This window comes from Cystoisospora suis (assembly GCF_002600585.1).
Source record: "Cystoisospora suis strain Wien I chromosome Unknown contig_8628, whole genome shotgun sequence".
Classification (NCBI taxonomy): domain Eukaryota; phylum Apicomplexa; class Conoidasida; order Eucoccidiorida; family Sarcocystidae; genus Cystoisospora; species Cystoisospora suis.
This window is the reverse complement of record NW_027161406.1, coordinates 3,019-19,932: the sequence shown is the minus strand read 5'-3', so window position 1 is coordinate 19,932 and position 16,914 is coordinate 3,019. Positions and strand designations below refer to the sequence as shown.

General features: G+C 50.1%; 2 protein-coding genes across 2 annotated transcripts in view; one reads left to right on the top strand and one right to left on the bottom strand.

Moving 5' to 3' along the window:
• Positions 1–1,336: 1,336 nt before the first annotated feature.
• Positions 1,337–5,330, bottom strand: CSUI_010865 (alpha-tubulin n-acetyltransferase; the record flags this gene model as incomplete). Its single annotated transcript, XM_068070966.1, has 2 exons — positions 1,337–3,363; positions 4,235–5,330. 2 exons carry the CDS (start codon positions 5,328–5,330, stop codon positions 1,337–1,339), a joined length of 3,123 nt encoding a protein of 1,040 aa, XP_067917059.1.
• A 3,786-nt stretch (positions 5,331–9,116) lies between these two features.
• The window catches only part of CSUI_010864 (aaa domain protein), a gene marked incomplete at its 3' end in the record, with an annotated part of 10,086 nt that continues 2,288 nt past the window's right edge, over positions 9,117–16,914 (top strand). Inside the window, exons 1-6 of the mRNA XM_068070965.1 lie at positions 9,117–10,448; positions 11,251–12,884; positions 13,142–14,406; positions 14,921–15,191; positions 15,937–16,145; positions 16,508–16,862. Coding sequence (XP_067917058.1) covers positions 10,132–10,448; positions 11,251–12,884; positions 13,142–14,406; positions 14,921–15,191; positions 15,937–16,145; positions 16,508–16,862 — 4,051 coding nt within the window. The remainder of the gene's footprint in view (positions 10,449–11,250; positions 12,885–13,141; positions 14,407–14,920; positions 15,192–15,936; positions 16,146–16,507; positions 16,863–16,914) is intronic.

Sequence of the window (16,914 nt, the reverse complement as noted above, 5' to 3'; positions counted from 1 at the left end):
GTCTTTTTCTCGTTATTTCTCTGGCGGCAAAAGGTAGATCATTGTTGAGTGACACCACGAATATATGTAGTGAAAGCACGGGTACTAGCTACTGCGTCTCCGGAAGGCGTCTTGTTCAGGTCGGTTACGATGAAGACAGCCAGGGGCCGCAATACTAGTAAACGGATCGGGAGTTTGTAAGTCGGTCTGGCCCAAGCAACCCTTCACTGAACATGCACCGGCCAAGGTGTCATCAATAGAAATGCAGTCCAGCTCCGAACCTTCGCCTGAGAGCGGCGTGCTTGAAAGTATGCAGTTTTATATAGTCGCGAAGGCGAACTTTTGATGTGGTGGTCAAGGACCGGCGCCGGTGTAGTCAGTGTCTTCGCTGCGGGCCGGCTCTTTAGACAGTGTGTGGGGGCAACGACTGGGGACTTCGGCAGCGCCCACCTCGATACACGAGACTTGCGCAACAAGCTAGCACCCCGGTGATAACTCTCCAGTGTAGGAAACTGAGAAGCGCGAAGACATAGCCGCCTTCCTGTGTTACGTAAGGGAGAGACTCAATAAATAAAGGACAGTACACCTGGCAGGTGGGTATCCATCATCACAGTGAGGCCGGCGTCAGCGCACTCGGGAGACGACTCTACTAGGAAGGCGGATCCCTGTCTGTCTGCCTGTCTCTCGGCTCGACTACGGCCGACAGCGACAGTGGCGTACCGCGGAAAACGACAGGGGAATGCTGAAATCACTGGCGTAGGAACCGTTACTTTTACTCTGGGACGCAGAATTAGTATTTTGCATACTAGGTATGGACGATTCACCACATCCCTTCACCTTCAGGTCCCACTCCAGGACGTAGGTATATAGCTCGTATTTTTTAACGAGTGTTTTATGCGAGGTAATTCATCAAACAATTTCGGTACCCAGGTACGCCGGCGGTGATAACTGATCGAATAAAAATCGGGGAGCACGTGTCCTCGGATCCAGCGGAAACAAGTGATCACTCGTTCTCCGCTTCATGTGGTGAAGTACGTCCTATTTGGCAGAGAAACAGTACGAAGAAATTTCTTTAACAGGCGGACAGAAGTCCCCTGTTGTGTTATCATTCAACTGACAATACAAAGTCTTATTTGCACATGCAAAAACGTGGGGACATCACCGTCAGCAGCACTGCTGTTGAGAAGCACATTGTCACATACCAGCTCTCTCCAGATTAACCACTCTACGACTAAAAGCCCAGCAGTAACGCTTCTCCCTTTCTCGATCCCCTTGCTTTTTTCGGGAATCCTAACTGCTTTCAGAAAAAGACTTGCGCTCTCTCCCAATCTTTCGCTTTTTGTTTTCTTCTGTTTTACTATTGCCACTGGAGCAAAGTTGCCACCTGGGAATGATGAAGCTGCTCGTAGACTCCTCTCGTCGGGCCTCTGTTGTTGCGACTTCCTCCTACCCCCCCTCCGCTTCCCCCACCTAGAGTGAAATAGGTCTCTTCTCTACTTCTTGACTCCTCTCCCTCATTCTTTGGACCCTTATCATTATCGCTTAGTCTATTTGCATACTTCGAAGATAGAACGGTACCCTCAGTACCGGTTCTAGAGCCGGGAGTTCCCTCATATCGTGGCGACTTCTTCTCCAGTCTCCCTTCTGCATAACTTCCATACCCGCCAGTCCTATGCCACGGGCCATCAGCATTGTTGCCTCTTCTTGAATGAGCGAAGTTTTCGTAATCTCTCCAGCCTGCTTCAAGAGGGTGCCTCTTCCAGGATTTCTCGCGATCATCCTCAGCTACCCGAAAGGCTGCAGCAGGCGAGTTCTGCTCACGTCCTAGAGAAGTGAGAAACGAGGGTTTCTCCTTTGTAGCATTGTTACTATTGCTGTTACGATTGTCGTCTTTACTTGAAATGAGCCCTCGATCATAAGAGAGACACTCAGAAGACGAAGAAGGAAGAGGAGCGCCTCCCCGGTGACGGACGTCCTCAGATAACATTGTTGACGTTGTAGAACTACACGAGTTCGAATGTCTGTACGCTCTACTACTATTGCTGGTTGGATCTCTGCTTCCCATGTGGGACCTTTCTGAGGGAGCTATGTCGAGTGGATAGTCAACACTCGATCCTTCGTTAAAAGACCGTCTCTCCCAGCTAGTCATACCGCTAGGCGTATACCCTTGGTTAGTAGAGACCAAGTGCCGGTCTCCCAAATGCGTATTCCTAGAATCAGGAAAATACAGATCTTTTCCCCGAGCAGGATACAGAGGGGCTGCCAGCGCTCCTGTACTCTTCGCGTATGTCGAAGTTTGACGAAGCTCTGACTTCTCTAGAACCGGCCCCTCTGAGTCGGCCGCCGAAGGTCGCAGCAGTCGGTTGTTGTTGTCGTTGTTGTTGTTGGCAGTAGTAATAGTACTAGTCCGCACCCCTTCTTCCTTGTTATCATCTCTCCTTGAGCCGTCTACGTGTGTAGAGTCACGAGCATATGAAGGGACCTGTAACCGATTTGGTAAGTCGGTACTCTGGGACTTCTTTGTAGCTGAGAGCCTTGCTGAAGCATTTCTAGAGCCCGCCGTTCGGGCGGAAGCTGCTGATGTCTGCCGCGAAGATCCACTGCTACATGGAACAGGTGTCTGTACACCCGAACAACTTCCAGATGCTGCCTGCACCATAGTAGGAAGTTGTCGGTGGAAAGAAGCTGATCGTCCGGACCATAGTACATCAGTAACCGAGCTTGAAAGAACTGGAGAAAACTCACCCACACCGCCCCGAGCTTCACCCCACTCTCTCTTTCTTGAAAGCTCTTTTCGTCCGCGTGTATCGGGTTCTCCAGAAAGATAACCAAGAGAGCGTCCGCTATTATAAGAACAAGGCCATGAGTCCACTCCACCAGCACGTGCCAAGGCAGCATTCTCCTCTCGGTCTCCAGTGAAACTATTAAAGGCCTGACACCGTAAACTTCCATTTCCAAACATTCGGGTATCTCTCCCAGCTCTCTTGTAACTACTTGGAGAACAATCCACGAGGGAGTTCTGTGAGACTTCATCGCCCTTAAGTCCTGGTGCTTGAGTCGTGCTCCGGAAATTCCTTATATTACGACACCCTGTGACTCCCCGCTCTGTCTGCTCCTGGCCTCTACGTAAAGAAGATTGCAGACGGCTATGCATGCGAGAGCTAGAAGGGGGGGCAGGGAGAAAATACTCGTCAAAGAGAACGAAATTATTGGCCTGAGGAACGTGATTCCGTAGACCATAGTTCTTCGCAAGGAATTGCAACAGCTTAGGTGAAGGTCTATCGTATGCTATGTGACACGGCGAAATCCTCTCAGTGTTCAACATGCGTCGAAACAGAGCGCCACCATGGCCTTCACGCTGACAGCTTTCGAAGACGTAGAAATCTGAAAAAAAAGCGAGAGAAAACAGAACAGATGAGAGAGATAGGCCCGGAGGGAAACAGGGCTCATGCAAAGGCAGAGCTAACCGAGGGATATCTGTCTTTTCACATGGCGCTGTCGATCCTCCAGAGAAGTTCGTTGAACCGGTGGGCAGGGGCATTGACTCTACTGCTCTAGGTGTACCGGGAGTAAACAGAACTTGCATATCCTGACAGCTATATACATATAGAGAGAGAGGGGGAGAGAGAAGGAAAACCAAAGGAGAGATATGTGCTTCCTTCCGGTCGTAAACGCGTACGTATGTTCACATACGTATATGCAAACAGCCCTACCGTGGGCCCTGATAGGACTAGCCGAAAGGACTGGAGAAAGAAGAAGGATGAACGGTTCATTGCACGCGGGACCCCTCCTCTCCTACGCTAATAAAACTTCGCTGTCCTGTCTACGAGAGAATCTTTTGTCGAGCATGCCGAGATCAAAAGGGCTCGCGCCCCCGGCCGCCAGTCATGGGTTTTCTTCGTGTCTCGCAAAGCTAGAAATGAGGCACGTCACCTTCCAAATCTCTTTTTCCTTCGTATAGGCATCCGGTAGCTGTTTCTCCGCTTAGCAGCGTACACATAAGACATGCAGATACATACATACAAACATAGGTATACACATACATACAGTACTCCGTAGTGTGATGCAAGGAAGGAAGTATAAACCCATCTCGTCAACACATTTGGGGATTCAGCCTAAGGCCTCGATACGTAAGTGGTTCATTCATATTCAGAATCGGCCAGACTCTCATATGTCTGTCTACGAGCAGTCAACACAGAAGAGCAGCATCGTCGTTTCTTCTCTGTAAGTGGTGGGAAGCAGAAAAGATGCTTACCAAGAAGAGAGAAAGCATTAGTTTGTTCCATGCCTGTTTTAGTCCCTACCCACAAGACCTTCTTTCCTACTTTGAGGAATCCTCGTACCAAGCCTCTCTGCACGCGTACATACAGCCGAACATTCCCGTCTCCCTGTGGGGTCATATCTCCCCCTACTCCTCCTCCTCTCGATCCGGTCCGAATCATTCTAGGCCCGGGCCTTGATTGAAGAGTCTCTAGCTTAACTAGGGAAGTCATAGGCTGACGTATCCCTTGAGCTGTCGCAGATTTTGAACCGAGTATATCAAGATTTTCTCGTAGAAAACGTAGTATTTCAACGCTATGGCTCCCTGTTTGCATCCACTGGCCTTCAGGGGCCGTTTCGTCCATGGTGGAGAATACACCCTGGTCCTTAGATTCCTTTGGAATGAGCTTTGCACCATGGTGGTCTCCTTTGGAAGGACAAGCGGCATTAGCCTCTCTCTCCGGTGGGATAGATGACGAGTGAGATAGAGCTTCAGGCTCTGGGCAGTTAGATAATGTTCTTTGACTGTGTCTAGAGGAAGCGTGAAGCTCAGAGGAGGGGGAGGAAAGTTTCTCTACAAAGACGTAAGCACGCGGACAGAAGGGTGTACTCACATTGGAGACACCTCCAGAGACGGTAGACGAAGAAGTAGAGAAAGACGAGGCCTGACGAAGGGGAGGACAAAGGTTTGCATGACTATTCTGCCTAGAGAAAGACCGACCACTGGTTGTTGAGGCAGGACGAGTATGAGAGGTCGAACATCCAGAGTAAGCTCCAATTTGGAGAAGGAGAGGCCGCTCAAAGACAAACGTGGCTGCACAAGATCGGAGGGGAACTTTCACAATGGAATCGGAAGAGACAGATGCTCGCTGGGTACCTGTACAGACACCTGATTGAGAAGACGAGAGAGAATGAGATGGAGGCAATGGAGGGTCACCTACGGCCCTGGATCGATCTGGATATGAATGGGAGTGAGGATCTGAAGAGTGACAAGAGGAAGGAGGAAACGAGTAGAGACCTTGCGACCCACTGGGATCGAGAGGAGGCAACACACACGGCCTACAGTAGAGAAACTCAAACGGGACCTCCATGGCTCACCCCACATCCGATTTGCTTGGCCCCTAGGAGACTGGATAACATCCGTGGTTTGACCGTTGGACAGGTAATTAAAAAAAGAAACGCTTGTTACGTTACCATACTCAGAAAAGTATCAGCCAACAGACTTTCACTGGAGAGAATTCATGGTGAGCCGTCTGTGCGGACCCATGATTCCTTATCGTTTTGTCTGATCAAGGATGCACTCCTTCCATGAGAAGAAAGAACGACGAACACGCGCGAAGGGTCATGTCTGCTGTCGCGCGGTCTCGTCTCGCATCAGACGAGAAACCAAAAGAAACCCGGCCCCACGGAGGTTATACTGCGGGAACTCGAGCGGGCTAGCGCGCAAAAGTGCATTATCGTTTTGACTCAGCTGCCTCTTCGGCTGCCGACTGATGAAGCGAATTTTGAGGAAACCCGGCATACGACGGAGACCGGGGAGGAACCGGAGAGAAGTCTGGAGTATGAGTGATCTAGCCCAGAAAAGTGGACTCTTACTGCTCAGGGAGACACTTCGAGGCTCACTAACCTCTATCGAAGAACGCAGAGAGAGGGCTGTCGCTACTGACCCAGCTACACAGACGGCAAGGTCACCGTCATGAAGAAGGTACGGACCAGTATTGCGGAAGCGCATACCAACACATAACTCGGATCCCTCTCAGAAAGCTACTCGCGACCGAAGGAGGCGCAGGAAAGAGAAAAAGAAACACATTCCAGAAAAAGCAATGCCGCAACTGACGGGAAGCAGCCAGCCACTCCAAAGCGAAAAGTTTCACCTGTGTCTTGTCGGACGGCACACGGACGAACAGGGGATATTTTCTTTTTGTTTCCTCCTTTACCGACTTCCTATCTTGTAAGCTTGCTTGCAGACATTTGAAGTGAGCGCCAGTGTAGGCTAAAAGAAATCACCGCAGTAAATCTCCGCTGAAGCTTGGTGAAGAGCGAGGGAGCTAGCTTTCAGGACACGAACCCCCAATGAAGAACTTGGGCTCTAGAAATCGTCACTAGCATGCACACCCTTTTCCAGACAACGGAAGCCTCTACTGAAGCACGAGAGTCACATAGAACAGGGAACAACAGCACTTCCTCTTACCGAACTGAAGTCGGGGCCAGCTTTTTTGCCGGCTTCCCACTACACACTGGCGGTTCAAGGTTGAGCCTCAACCAGATGTGACCCGCTCCAGGTACGTGAGAGCGACTCCGAATGCGCGGTTTGGAGGGCATTGAGAATGGACAGTTCAGCTCTGCCGATTTTGTGGCGGTTAGAAGAAACCCTAAAGTCAAGAAGAGTGTAAGGAGTGTGTGTGGCTCTCCTCTCGGACGCTCCTTGTGAACGGGCCACCTTCTATACGGCGCCCCTCAAGCCCCCACTCTGGGAAGTCCGTCCCGCAACAGGAAAAAAAGGCAGCACTGCAGCGTTTTTTTTGCAAAATCTGGAGATACCGTTGTGATACTGACTTTAGGAGACGCACTTCTTGCACTAAATGGCGCCGGCATTTCACTGTCGTGCCTAAGTGCTGTCAAGTTCCCGACTGTCTGCGGTCCCAGTCAGCGACATTACGAACGGCCCGACAGACGAACGGCAAGTAGGTTGCTTGGCGTAAGATGACAGCATGGAGGAGACAACGAAACTACGTTTCAAAGGAGATGTTGGTTGCGGCACTTACAGCAGAACTCAGCATCGAAACCGGGAGACGGACTCATTCTAATGCACGAGGTAGTCCTGACCAGTGAGTCAATCCCACCACAATACCAGTGTCTATCAGAAAGAAGTCCTCACTGGCACCGAGTTTCTTATAGACTGGTTAGCCGGCGTCTGCAGGAAACATACGATCTAGAGTCCATGCACACGCCCGGGCGAAATACACGCTGTCTGAGCAAGTGTGCTCCGTCCTGACTGTATCCATTTGAGTGACCGAACTCTACTAAGGAAATAAAACCTTACTGAAAAGTGCAGAGTAATTATCTGCCTCGTGCGGCAGACCTTTCACAGGGGCAACCGAAGTGGAGGACAAACGAAGGCAGCAAGCTCTTGATTCGTATGGAGGGGGTCAGCGGGTTCACGTGAGCTACGGTTGGCTTACAGAAGGGCAGTGCTAGTGTTGCGAGGCAGGCTGCCATCAACGTGACGGGAACTACTTCTGAACAGAAGCGCAGCCATAACGAAGGGGAAACGAGTAGATGTCAAGCGCTTTCCAGTTTGGCCGAGGCCGCCTGGGGCTTCTACTACACACCCTGCTCTCAGCGGGTCTACGCAAATTTGGGGAACAGCCATTGGCTTATTCCTGTCCTTCTGATTTCCTCGGCCTACGGTTTGCTGAGCTGTAGAATAGCGCGGGGACCGCAACGCTGACACGAGGAGCAGTAGCGGCTAAGAAGAGTCTTAGAAGGGTAGTGAGCTCGGGGCTCGCCGCTCTTCTGCGGCCAGTCCCGAAAAGGGCGCTGATGACATTGTTCAGGAACCAGTTGTGTTGCTTCCAGTCCCGCTAAGCTCTTCACTAGTTACTTATGTCGCCTTGACGGATTGATCATCGGTTTTTCTCGGCCGCTTCGGGCGCCGAGAAGAAGCGCCACGGAGCAGACAGAATGAGTCTTGTCGTTCTTTCCGCCCTTCCTCCAGCAATGCCCAAAGCAGCTGGAGAGGGAGTCCCGGAACCTGCCGCGTTTCCTCCCGGTCCCAACAGGGTCACGGTGAAAACTCGGAGTGCCTTTCGGCGCAGTCGGCCTCTTACGCTCTCACACCGGCAACGCTTCCAGCCGTGTTGCTAAGCCGTTTTTTGCGAGGCTTGCGTGAGAGTCAGCTTGTTCGCGGTCGCTATCACTAACAGAACGGATTTGGCTTCGGCATTCATATCTGCCAGGATGAAGTAAATTCCCATAGCACTCGCGCCAGTGTCGTTCAGCGCGCAGTCTATCTGGCCAGAAAACGTTTCCGGAGACTATACAAGTTTTATAGAGCCAGAGTTCTGAAGCAAACTAGAGTTCTCAGTCAGATCCCTGTTGTCTATGAGAAAACGCGAGGGGTTTCTGATCGCGCGCAAGGCGCGGGCATCTCCCTGAATCCTTTACGTAGAAGAGGACTCCGGCTACTGACGGGAGCAGGCAAACAGCGGTCCCCTGTCCCTCTTACGCCTGCTGCACCGCTGCGTCAAACAGCGGGGATATTTGTCGGGGTGTACACTCAAGAAGTCCATGTGCCAGAAGGTACGTCCGTCAAGGCTGATTGATGTAGGCGCTGTCCCGAAGTCGTGACCTGCACACATGCGGAGAAAAGGCAAGACATCCCGGGCGGGTGTTTGCAAGCTGCCATGTTTCGCCTACGGGTGTCCGACTCAGTGTGTCTTGGCTGAGTACTCGGGCCCAGCTCGCCACTGGAACCACGGAGCTTTAGGGATGTTTGCAGAAAGCTTCGACTTTTCTGGACAAGCGCCTGCGGGAGTCTGACCTTCGAAAGCACACAGTGTTATTCAGAGGGAACTCTGATGTCGGACCGAAAGCACACTAACCGTGTATGCGTTCGCTGGACTCCAATCCCCTCTCCATCTAACTGCATGGAAGCCCCAGACTCGACGGAATCGTCTCCCAGCACAAGTCGCTAGCCCGGGAGGAGGGCATGCAGGGTTTCTCGGAGAGAACAAACGTGAGAGCAGTAGTAAGGCTTGAGCATCATGTCCGAGACCCTTCTACCAAGTGTTCTACTCGGACACGTTGAAGCTACGCACTGCAACTGATTAAGCAAATCTTGTTCTTTCTCACGGTAAGAATCATTACAGATTGGCCAGCGAAGCACGACTTTTCGTCTGCTCTACGCTGCAGGGGAAACCGAGTTGAAGAAACCCTCTATTTGTCTTGTAACGAATGACTCTGGTTATGTTCACAGCAGTGCCAAGAGTGTTTTCTTACATCGACACACTGCTGTGAGGTTTCCGAACTACTCCTCCCGCTCTCTGCGGACACCAGGTTCTCCTTTCCTAAATTATCCGTCTCTTGGATTGCGAAGCGCTTGGACGAAGGAGCGTGCCTCCGAACTCGTTCCGCTTCTGGGTCCAAGTTTGTTTCTGTTCCACACGGGCTCTGCCAATTCCTCATCGATAGCACTGGTATTTGAATGCGTTTACACAAGTTTGCGCTTCACCTCTTCCATGATAGAGCGCTGATAAGCCAACACGCGCGCGGCAACCCCGCCGCGGCCCTTATTCTTACGCCGATATCCTCTCCATCTGTTGTATTTCTCCGTCCAAACACGTGATTCAGGTCTGCCGTCCAGTTTCTTGGCGTGATTCTACGCTCAGCCTCCTTTTGCGTTTCGCATTCTCTTCCGCGGGGTTTCTATTTCCGAGAATCTGTAAAATCTACTGTCTTGTTTGCCGTTCTGTCTGTGTATGGGGTGTGCTGTACACGTCATGAACGCTCTGTATCTTTCCTTTCTTGCTCTCTTCTCTCTCTCAAGCTAATGTTAGGGTAGACACAGCAGTCTTTTGACTTGCTGAATGCCTCCCCTGGTCCCTACTGTCTACTCTGATCCTGGTAACGTTCTTTTGCTTTCTCTTTTTTCTCAGCTTTCTACCATCTTCTTCTAGCCATGACTGCACGAACTCTATACGTTCTCTCCCTATCGGGGGGCACGCTTCCTTCGGGGAGTCTTCTGCCAGGAGTCAAGCAAGTCTCGGTCTGCTTTTCTTGTCTTTGTGCTTCCTTCTCATCGTAGCCAACAGTAATCTTGTTTGACAGGCCTTTTTACTTGCTGCACATCCACTTGCATGTGTGCATGGATCTCTCGTTTTGTTCTGCAAGATGCCACCAAGACGCTTCGTCCCCGCGGGGCGGGCGAGGCGCCTGTCGCCGGTTTCTTCTCTTGGTTCGCAGCCAACAGCGGGTAGCCAGGCAAATGCTCGATGCTCATTCGAGTGTACGTACACCTCGCAGAAGACAAAAAAGAATAAGTCTTGGAAAGATGGGGTTTGCACCTGCGAAGTCATGCGAGGGTTTCTTCGCGTCCTTCTCTATGCGGCCCAAGAAGACGATACGGACTCTTCCGGCTACCTTCAAAAGAAAGGAGATCCTCTTGATTCCTTTCAGTTGCCTCCAAAACCCTTCGCTGACCTCGTGGAGTAAGTGAGAAATTAACAGACACACCGTCTTTCTTTTCAGAGAGCCCGTCCCTACTTCCCTGGGACTGCGTAGAGATGGTCGACTTGCAGCACTTCATCGGGCGTATGCTTACGGGGCGTACGTCTCGTGCACGCCTCGTCAGCCGCTAGGCCAAGCTTAGCGTTCTCAGCGTTCCACTGCTGGCTGTCGGTTTCTTGAGGAACTTCTTTTTCTCTTAACACCTATGTATTCATCTCTATATTAATGCGCACACACAGATCAGTTTCTCGCCGACGTTCAGTTCTGCATCGTTCCTGAGAAGCGAGTTGTCCGCCAAATCAACGACGGGTGCCAGGAGAGGGAAAGTCTTTCTTACTTTCGGCTATAGTCCGTCCAGGTTCACGTCTAGTGAATTGACGGTGTAGACCCCACGTGGAAGTTGACAGGGCGTGAAACCGTGAACGCCCGCCATCAAGGCAAACACCACCTCTCTGTTGAAATGTCTCTCCGAGCTACGTATCTATATCTGTACAAATATCTATATATGTATATACGTATGTGACAGTAGATCTGTATTTGTTAAGCAAAGCGGAGTTAGAGCCCTCCAGATAGGCGACGGCCTACCCGTGCCGATCCAAGGCGGTTTACTTGTCTTGATGCTGATGTCTCACGGTCCGGCGTTTTGTGGCTTCGTAGGACTTTTCTTCAGTTTCTTCAACTCTACTGTGTAGTCCAGGTGGCCAATGTGCTTGGCGCTAAGAGAGGGGGCTCAAGAGAAGGGACTGCCAATGACTTTTTTACTTGTGTCTTCTGTCTCTTCAGCGAAGAGTTCGAGATGCCTCTCTACCTCGTTCAGTTAACGCGCATGATCGAAGATCACAGTAACCTCTCTATACCAACAGAAGTCCATTCAAAATACACATCGGCAAAAAATGTCACTGGAGAAGACACGAGAGAGACTGCTCCGTTCCAACCGGAGGACTCTGCAACTGCAATTCCCCGTCGTTCTTGTTCTGTCCGTGGAGTCTCATCTTCTCAAGCAGCTGTAGCTGCAGCGTCCTCGTCTTCATCTTCTTCTTCTGTAACGATGCCCCACAGTGCCCTTCCGCCACGAGGGTACGGAAGCCGGGGAGGCCTCTTCAGCAGACGTGCTGGGGCTGCGTCGCAGCGTGCTACTTCAGACACTGGCCTTTCTTCTTATGTTTCCAATGCTACCGCGGCAGGAGCTTGGAGTACTACTGGAGACCTAGGAGGGAGAGACTCTTCTTCTGGTGGACAGAAGTCCTCTCCTCTTTCAAGTGAGCTTGGGCGGTGTACATACACCCAATCATCGGGCGTTGTACGGGAAAATGTTTTCGAGTCAGAGGACGTAGATAATAGCTTTGCAAAGTCTCCCTCATCTCAGACTTCCTTATCAGTGTCAAAGAACTTTCCCCCAAGGAGTCGTCGCTCTGAAAAGCAAGATCGTTCTTCTTCTGTCCCTTCCATTGCCGGCGCCGTGCCTACTAGCCAAAGAACCCTAGTGGCGTCTTCTCCGTATCAGGAGAGGAAGGACGAGAGAGGAGAGACTTCTCATCTTCCCCTGTCATCTCAACATCCTCACTATTCATCGGCGGAATTTGAAGCTAATCCACTCAGACACTCCTCCTCTCTCCACGGCATGTCTGAGGTCGATCACCACAGAACTTCAAGAAACGACAAAGAACGGGGTGTTCTTTCCGGAATGGAGAAAGCTCTTTCATATGAAAGTTCATTCTCTCCTTCATCGTCACCAGAAGAAAGAGGAAATGGTAGCCTGGAGAAAACCTCGCCCCTGGGAGGGACAGGCTTAAGAGACAAACAGGAGAGAATTGGACTCGACGAGACGGAGATATTATCAGATACAGAGGAGTTATCCAGGGGAATTCTTGAGACCTTGGCTGCTGATGTGTTAGTTGAGGAGACTGTCATTCCATTACCTATCTCTACACAAAGTGATAGACCTACTTCTTTTCCCTTCTTTCCGTCCTTCCTCTTTCCTTCGCGTATAGCTCCTCTGTACGACGGCCTCTTGCTGAATAAATGCTTTTCTTCTCTTCCTTTATCTTGTCATGATCGAAGCGGGAATCTTGAGATACAACAGGGCTGCATGCATGGAGAGAAAAAACAAGGCATGTTGAGTCTTGACGAGAGAGAAACTTATACGAAGACGGATGTGAGTGGAGAACCTGGTTGGTTTCCGAGTGATAATGGGGGGGAGAGGCGACAAAGAGAGAGAGAAGATGAGTTATCTTGCTTGCGGTCTATCTCCAAGGACAGCTTGTTCGCTCTAGCTGGCATGCTTGATGAATCTCTTCTCTTTTCGTCTCTCTTCAAGTCCTTTGAGAATGACGCTATGGATGAGCGATTGAAAGATCTACCCCTTTTGACAGTACCAGGCTTCAAAGAGGTAGAAGAAGAGAGAAGAGAAAGAACAGGTAAGCACTCTTCTTTTTCTAGCACTCAGGTCGGTCGATTGTCTATACCAGGGGGTTAACACCTCTCAGTCACCTTCTTTCTCTAGTGCCTCTCATATGCATCTATCCGCAGACTTCAGATCTAGAAAGAGGAACTGAACTACAGGGTATTTCTCCAAGCAGTGTAGAAGCGCTAAAACCGAGGGTTTTCTCTTCATTTATCCATCTGGGCTTCTTCGTTTCTTTCTTCTCTCTTTGCTCTCCTTTGCACATCGCAGTCAATCCGTCGTTGATCTCTTCAAATACGACCAGCCATCCGAACGCGTCTTCAACAGGCCGTCTTGTCTCCACTACTTCAAAATCTATGACAAGCTCGTCACTCTCATCTATCTCGTCATCCGTCTTATATACGAGGCAGCGGGATGATGCTGCTGCCGATCTAGGGCTCGAGATCCAGTCAGAGAACCATAGAGCGCCGTGTCATCAGCCATTTCTGAAAGATGCTTTACCTTCTGGAAAGACGGCCCCCCTCAATGCAAGTAGTACCGCCTCCTTCATTTCTCCTAAAGAGTCTTCTACGAGCGATACTTCTTCTTCATCTTCTTGTGTATCTGTTCTGAAAGATCAGAGGACTTCAAATTCTGCCTTATCTCAAGAGAAATCTTCTTCCTCTGCTACACATCCGCATACGGTTGCTCATGGAAAACAAGCTAGAAAGACGGGAGAATGTCCTCGTGAAGGAATTTCTGTGGCACAACAGGAATCTGTCTACCCACAGAAAGCAAGCGCCACGGGACCTATGTTCCCCAACTCTCATATGACTCGGGGCAACGTAGAAACCAAACATGTTCATCGTCAGCAGGCTTCTTCTTTTCTCTCAGATACCTCTGTTTCAAAGCCTTCTTCATTCTCTCCTCCTCCCGTATCCACACCTTCTTCTTCTTGCTGTTCCTTCTCTACTTCGAGTGGCGTATCAAGAGCGAGTGCCTGTCAGTATCCTTCTCATCCTCGAGTAAGTGAATCCGCTAATCCTCCTTACGGGACGAGTCAGACCACCCGTTTTTCTGCCCGGCCCTCCTTCCGTCCGCCTATGTCTCTTGGCTCATCTTCTCTTTCTTCTTGTTCTGTTAACACGGCAGACAAGCCCTCATGGACTGCATCGTCTTCTTCTCTTTCATCCTTGAAGTCCTTCTCTCCTGCAGGAACAAAGAACTCAATGTCAATGCTGACACAACACTCTGATAGTCTTTCTTCTCGCCCTTTATCTTCTTTTCCCTCGTCTTTCACCTCTCACTTAGGCAACAAGCATATATCTGCCGCTACACTCGATAGAGATCATCCTGGGCACCAGACATCAGTAGGAAAACGCCGGGAAGATCAAAATGCCAGAGGAGGAGAAGAAGGACAAGGACTTCCTTTCTTTACTCCTTTGCTTCGTCTACCTCCAATCAACCTCGCCAGTAGAGGGGGAGGCCTCACTGCTCGTCATCAGCTTGCTTCTCTTCTCCCTGTTCGCTTCGCCATTCCTCAAGATCCGCAGAAGGTCAGTGAGTTACCTAGCATGCGTCTGTTTCAGAGATATGCTACCTCCTACTCACTGGGAAAGGTTACACAGGGTCAACAGTCTCGAAAGAGAGAGCTTTTCTCTACCTGGAAAAGAACTCTTTGTAGATGACTTCATCTAACCTTTTCACTAGACGTCTTTCATTGAAGTCCCGGGCTCTGGGTACTCCGCAGATGATCGACTTCCTCAGGTAACATCGCCTTGGCTGTCTTTCCTTTAGTAGAGAGGAAGCCCTCAAGCTCTAGGTAGCCGCAATAGCAGAAAGAAGAAGTATCGGACATACATAGATATCTGTACATAGACGCATGTGGCCTTGTATTTGAGAGAGGGTGAATACTCATTTTGAGAGGTTGAGAATGTGCTTTCATATATCCGTGTTTGGCTCAATGTCTGAAGGCCTTCTTTTCTTTCTGTTTTCTTGGTTCTAATCCGTACCTTTAGGGTAATGGCCTTCCTATCTCCCTCTACTTTGCTTCTCCTTCTTTTCCATCAGGTCACCCCCGCTATGCTTCGTCAGTGCATACGCGGCTTCAGGACGTCACTTCCGCCTGGCCAGCCCGCTAAGAATCCTGATAGAGAAGGATCCCTCTTGTCCGAGCAGAAGATATGTCTGTCTTCTTCTGCACTAAAGAGTTCTCTTGGGCTAGCCACCGACACTTTGAATGACGCGGTGGATGCTTACTGTTTGAAGGTCTTTAATGCTGTGAGCCAGCAAGTCCAAGCGACGCTTTTCGAGATTGCAGCGGACTTACAGCCCTTGATCTGTGAGTCTTGTGTCTTGGCGACGTCGACCTTTGCATGTGATGAATGGGCGAAGATAAATGCGCGCTCATCATGCGGATGAAAAAGCTTGCCCAAGTTCATGTAGCTTTGTTTGGCTGAATGTTAAGAATGCTGTAGAAACACAGCCCCAGCGGGAAGGTGTGAAAGCATCCCTGTACGGAGTTGTCATAAGGACCCTACGTCGCTTGTTAACGACTAGTGGAGAACTTCATTATAGTACCACCGCTCGTCTCACCTCCGTAGCACGCTTGAGGACGAGGCAGCTTTCGTTTGAGATGTCACTATACACCACAAGCTAACACGTGTCTCTCCATAACGTATATCTCTACATAACAAATAAACGATGGCTGTGTCGCTTTCTCTGTCTATTTTCATAGGTGTGCGTATGGTGTATGTAGATATTGATGAATGTATGTAGAAGACACGGAGTGACGGATTCAAAGTGTGCCTTGGGGCTCTTACGTGAGTTTCTCCTTTCGAGGAAACCCTCGCCCGTTGTTCTGTACCTCCCCCTATATCTATCTACACCCTGAGCACCAAAAGCCCTAGTAGTGGTGGAGCCAGAAGGACAGTTCTGGACGCAGGAGACAATCGAAAGATCGACGAAGGAAGCAGGGTGCTACTTTTCATCGGAGACGTCTTTACCGTCTCTTTCCTTCTATCCCGCTGACTTCACTTTCTATGTTCTTCTCTCACGTCCGTTCTGCATGTTCTGGGGCTGCGCAGACACTCGAAGACCTTCCTCAACGGCGACGTCCACTAGTAATGCAGGGGGGCCAAGCAAAACAGAAAGGCCGAGCTTTCAGCGTGTGCCCTCGACTTTAGGAACGGGAGGGAATATCTCTATCCTAGCTGTAGAAGACCTTGTCTTGCAAGTTTCCTCATCTTCAAGTATGCTAGAAAGGGAAGCCTCGCGAGCCGTTGAACTGAAATTTGTAAGTCCTACGTGTCGCTCCCCGGCACAGAAAGATCCAGCCCGCGAGGATGCGTCTACACACTTGAATATCTCAGTCCAACGTGAAGCTAAGGATGATATAAAATAAGCGACGCCTAGCTACTAGACTGACATAGACGCACTCACTCACGCAGATACACAGATGCATGAGTCAGGATGTACACGTCGTACATATGTATACATGCATGTCGACGTATGTTAGGGTTTCTTTTGGCTACAGAAAACGTAGGAGCCACTACTTCATCCCATTTCCACGTATATCAACCAGGACGTCTTTCTAAGAATAGAATAGATGATAGTTTTCCTTCTGTGTTAACTTCTTTGGCTGTGGGTCTCGATCAGAAACGACGTCGAATGCTTCAACAGAAGCGAGCTCAGTATCGCAGAGCATTGAAGATGCGCCAAAAGAAACAGCGGGAAGGCGGAGGGTCGGATGGCGTGAAAGGTGTAGAAGATGAAGAAGAAGATCAAGAGGAGATGGACAGAGAAGTGAATGAAGAGGAAGAAGATGAATATGACGAAGATGAGGAGACCGCCGAAGAAAAACAAAGGCTCTTTCTTGGGTTTACGAATTGTCATGTGAAGAATCTTAGCGGAGGTGGAGACCTCAGAGGAAATTCAAGAGCCTTCGATCCTCTCAAACTCATCAAAAGCACTGCCTCCAAAAATGATATCTGGGCACTCAACGCAGCCGGGGGTATGCCACTCGTGGGCATCAGAAAATGCGAACTCTATCTATCTATCTATCT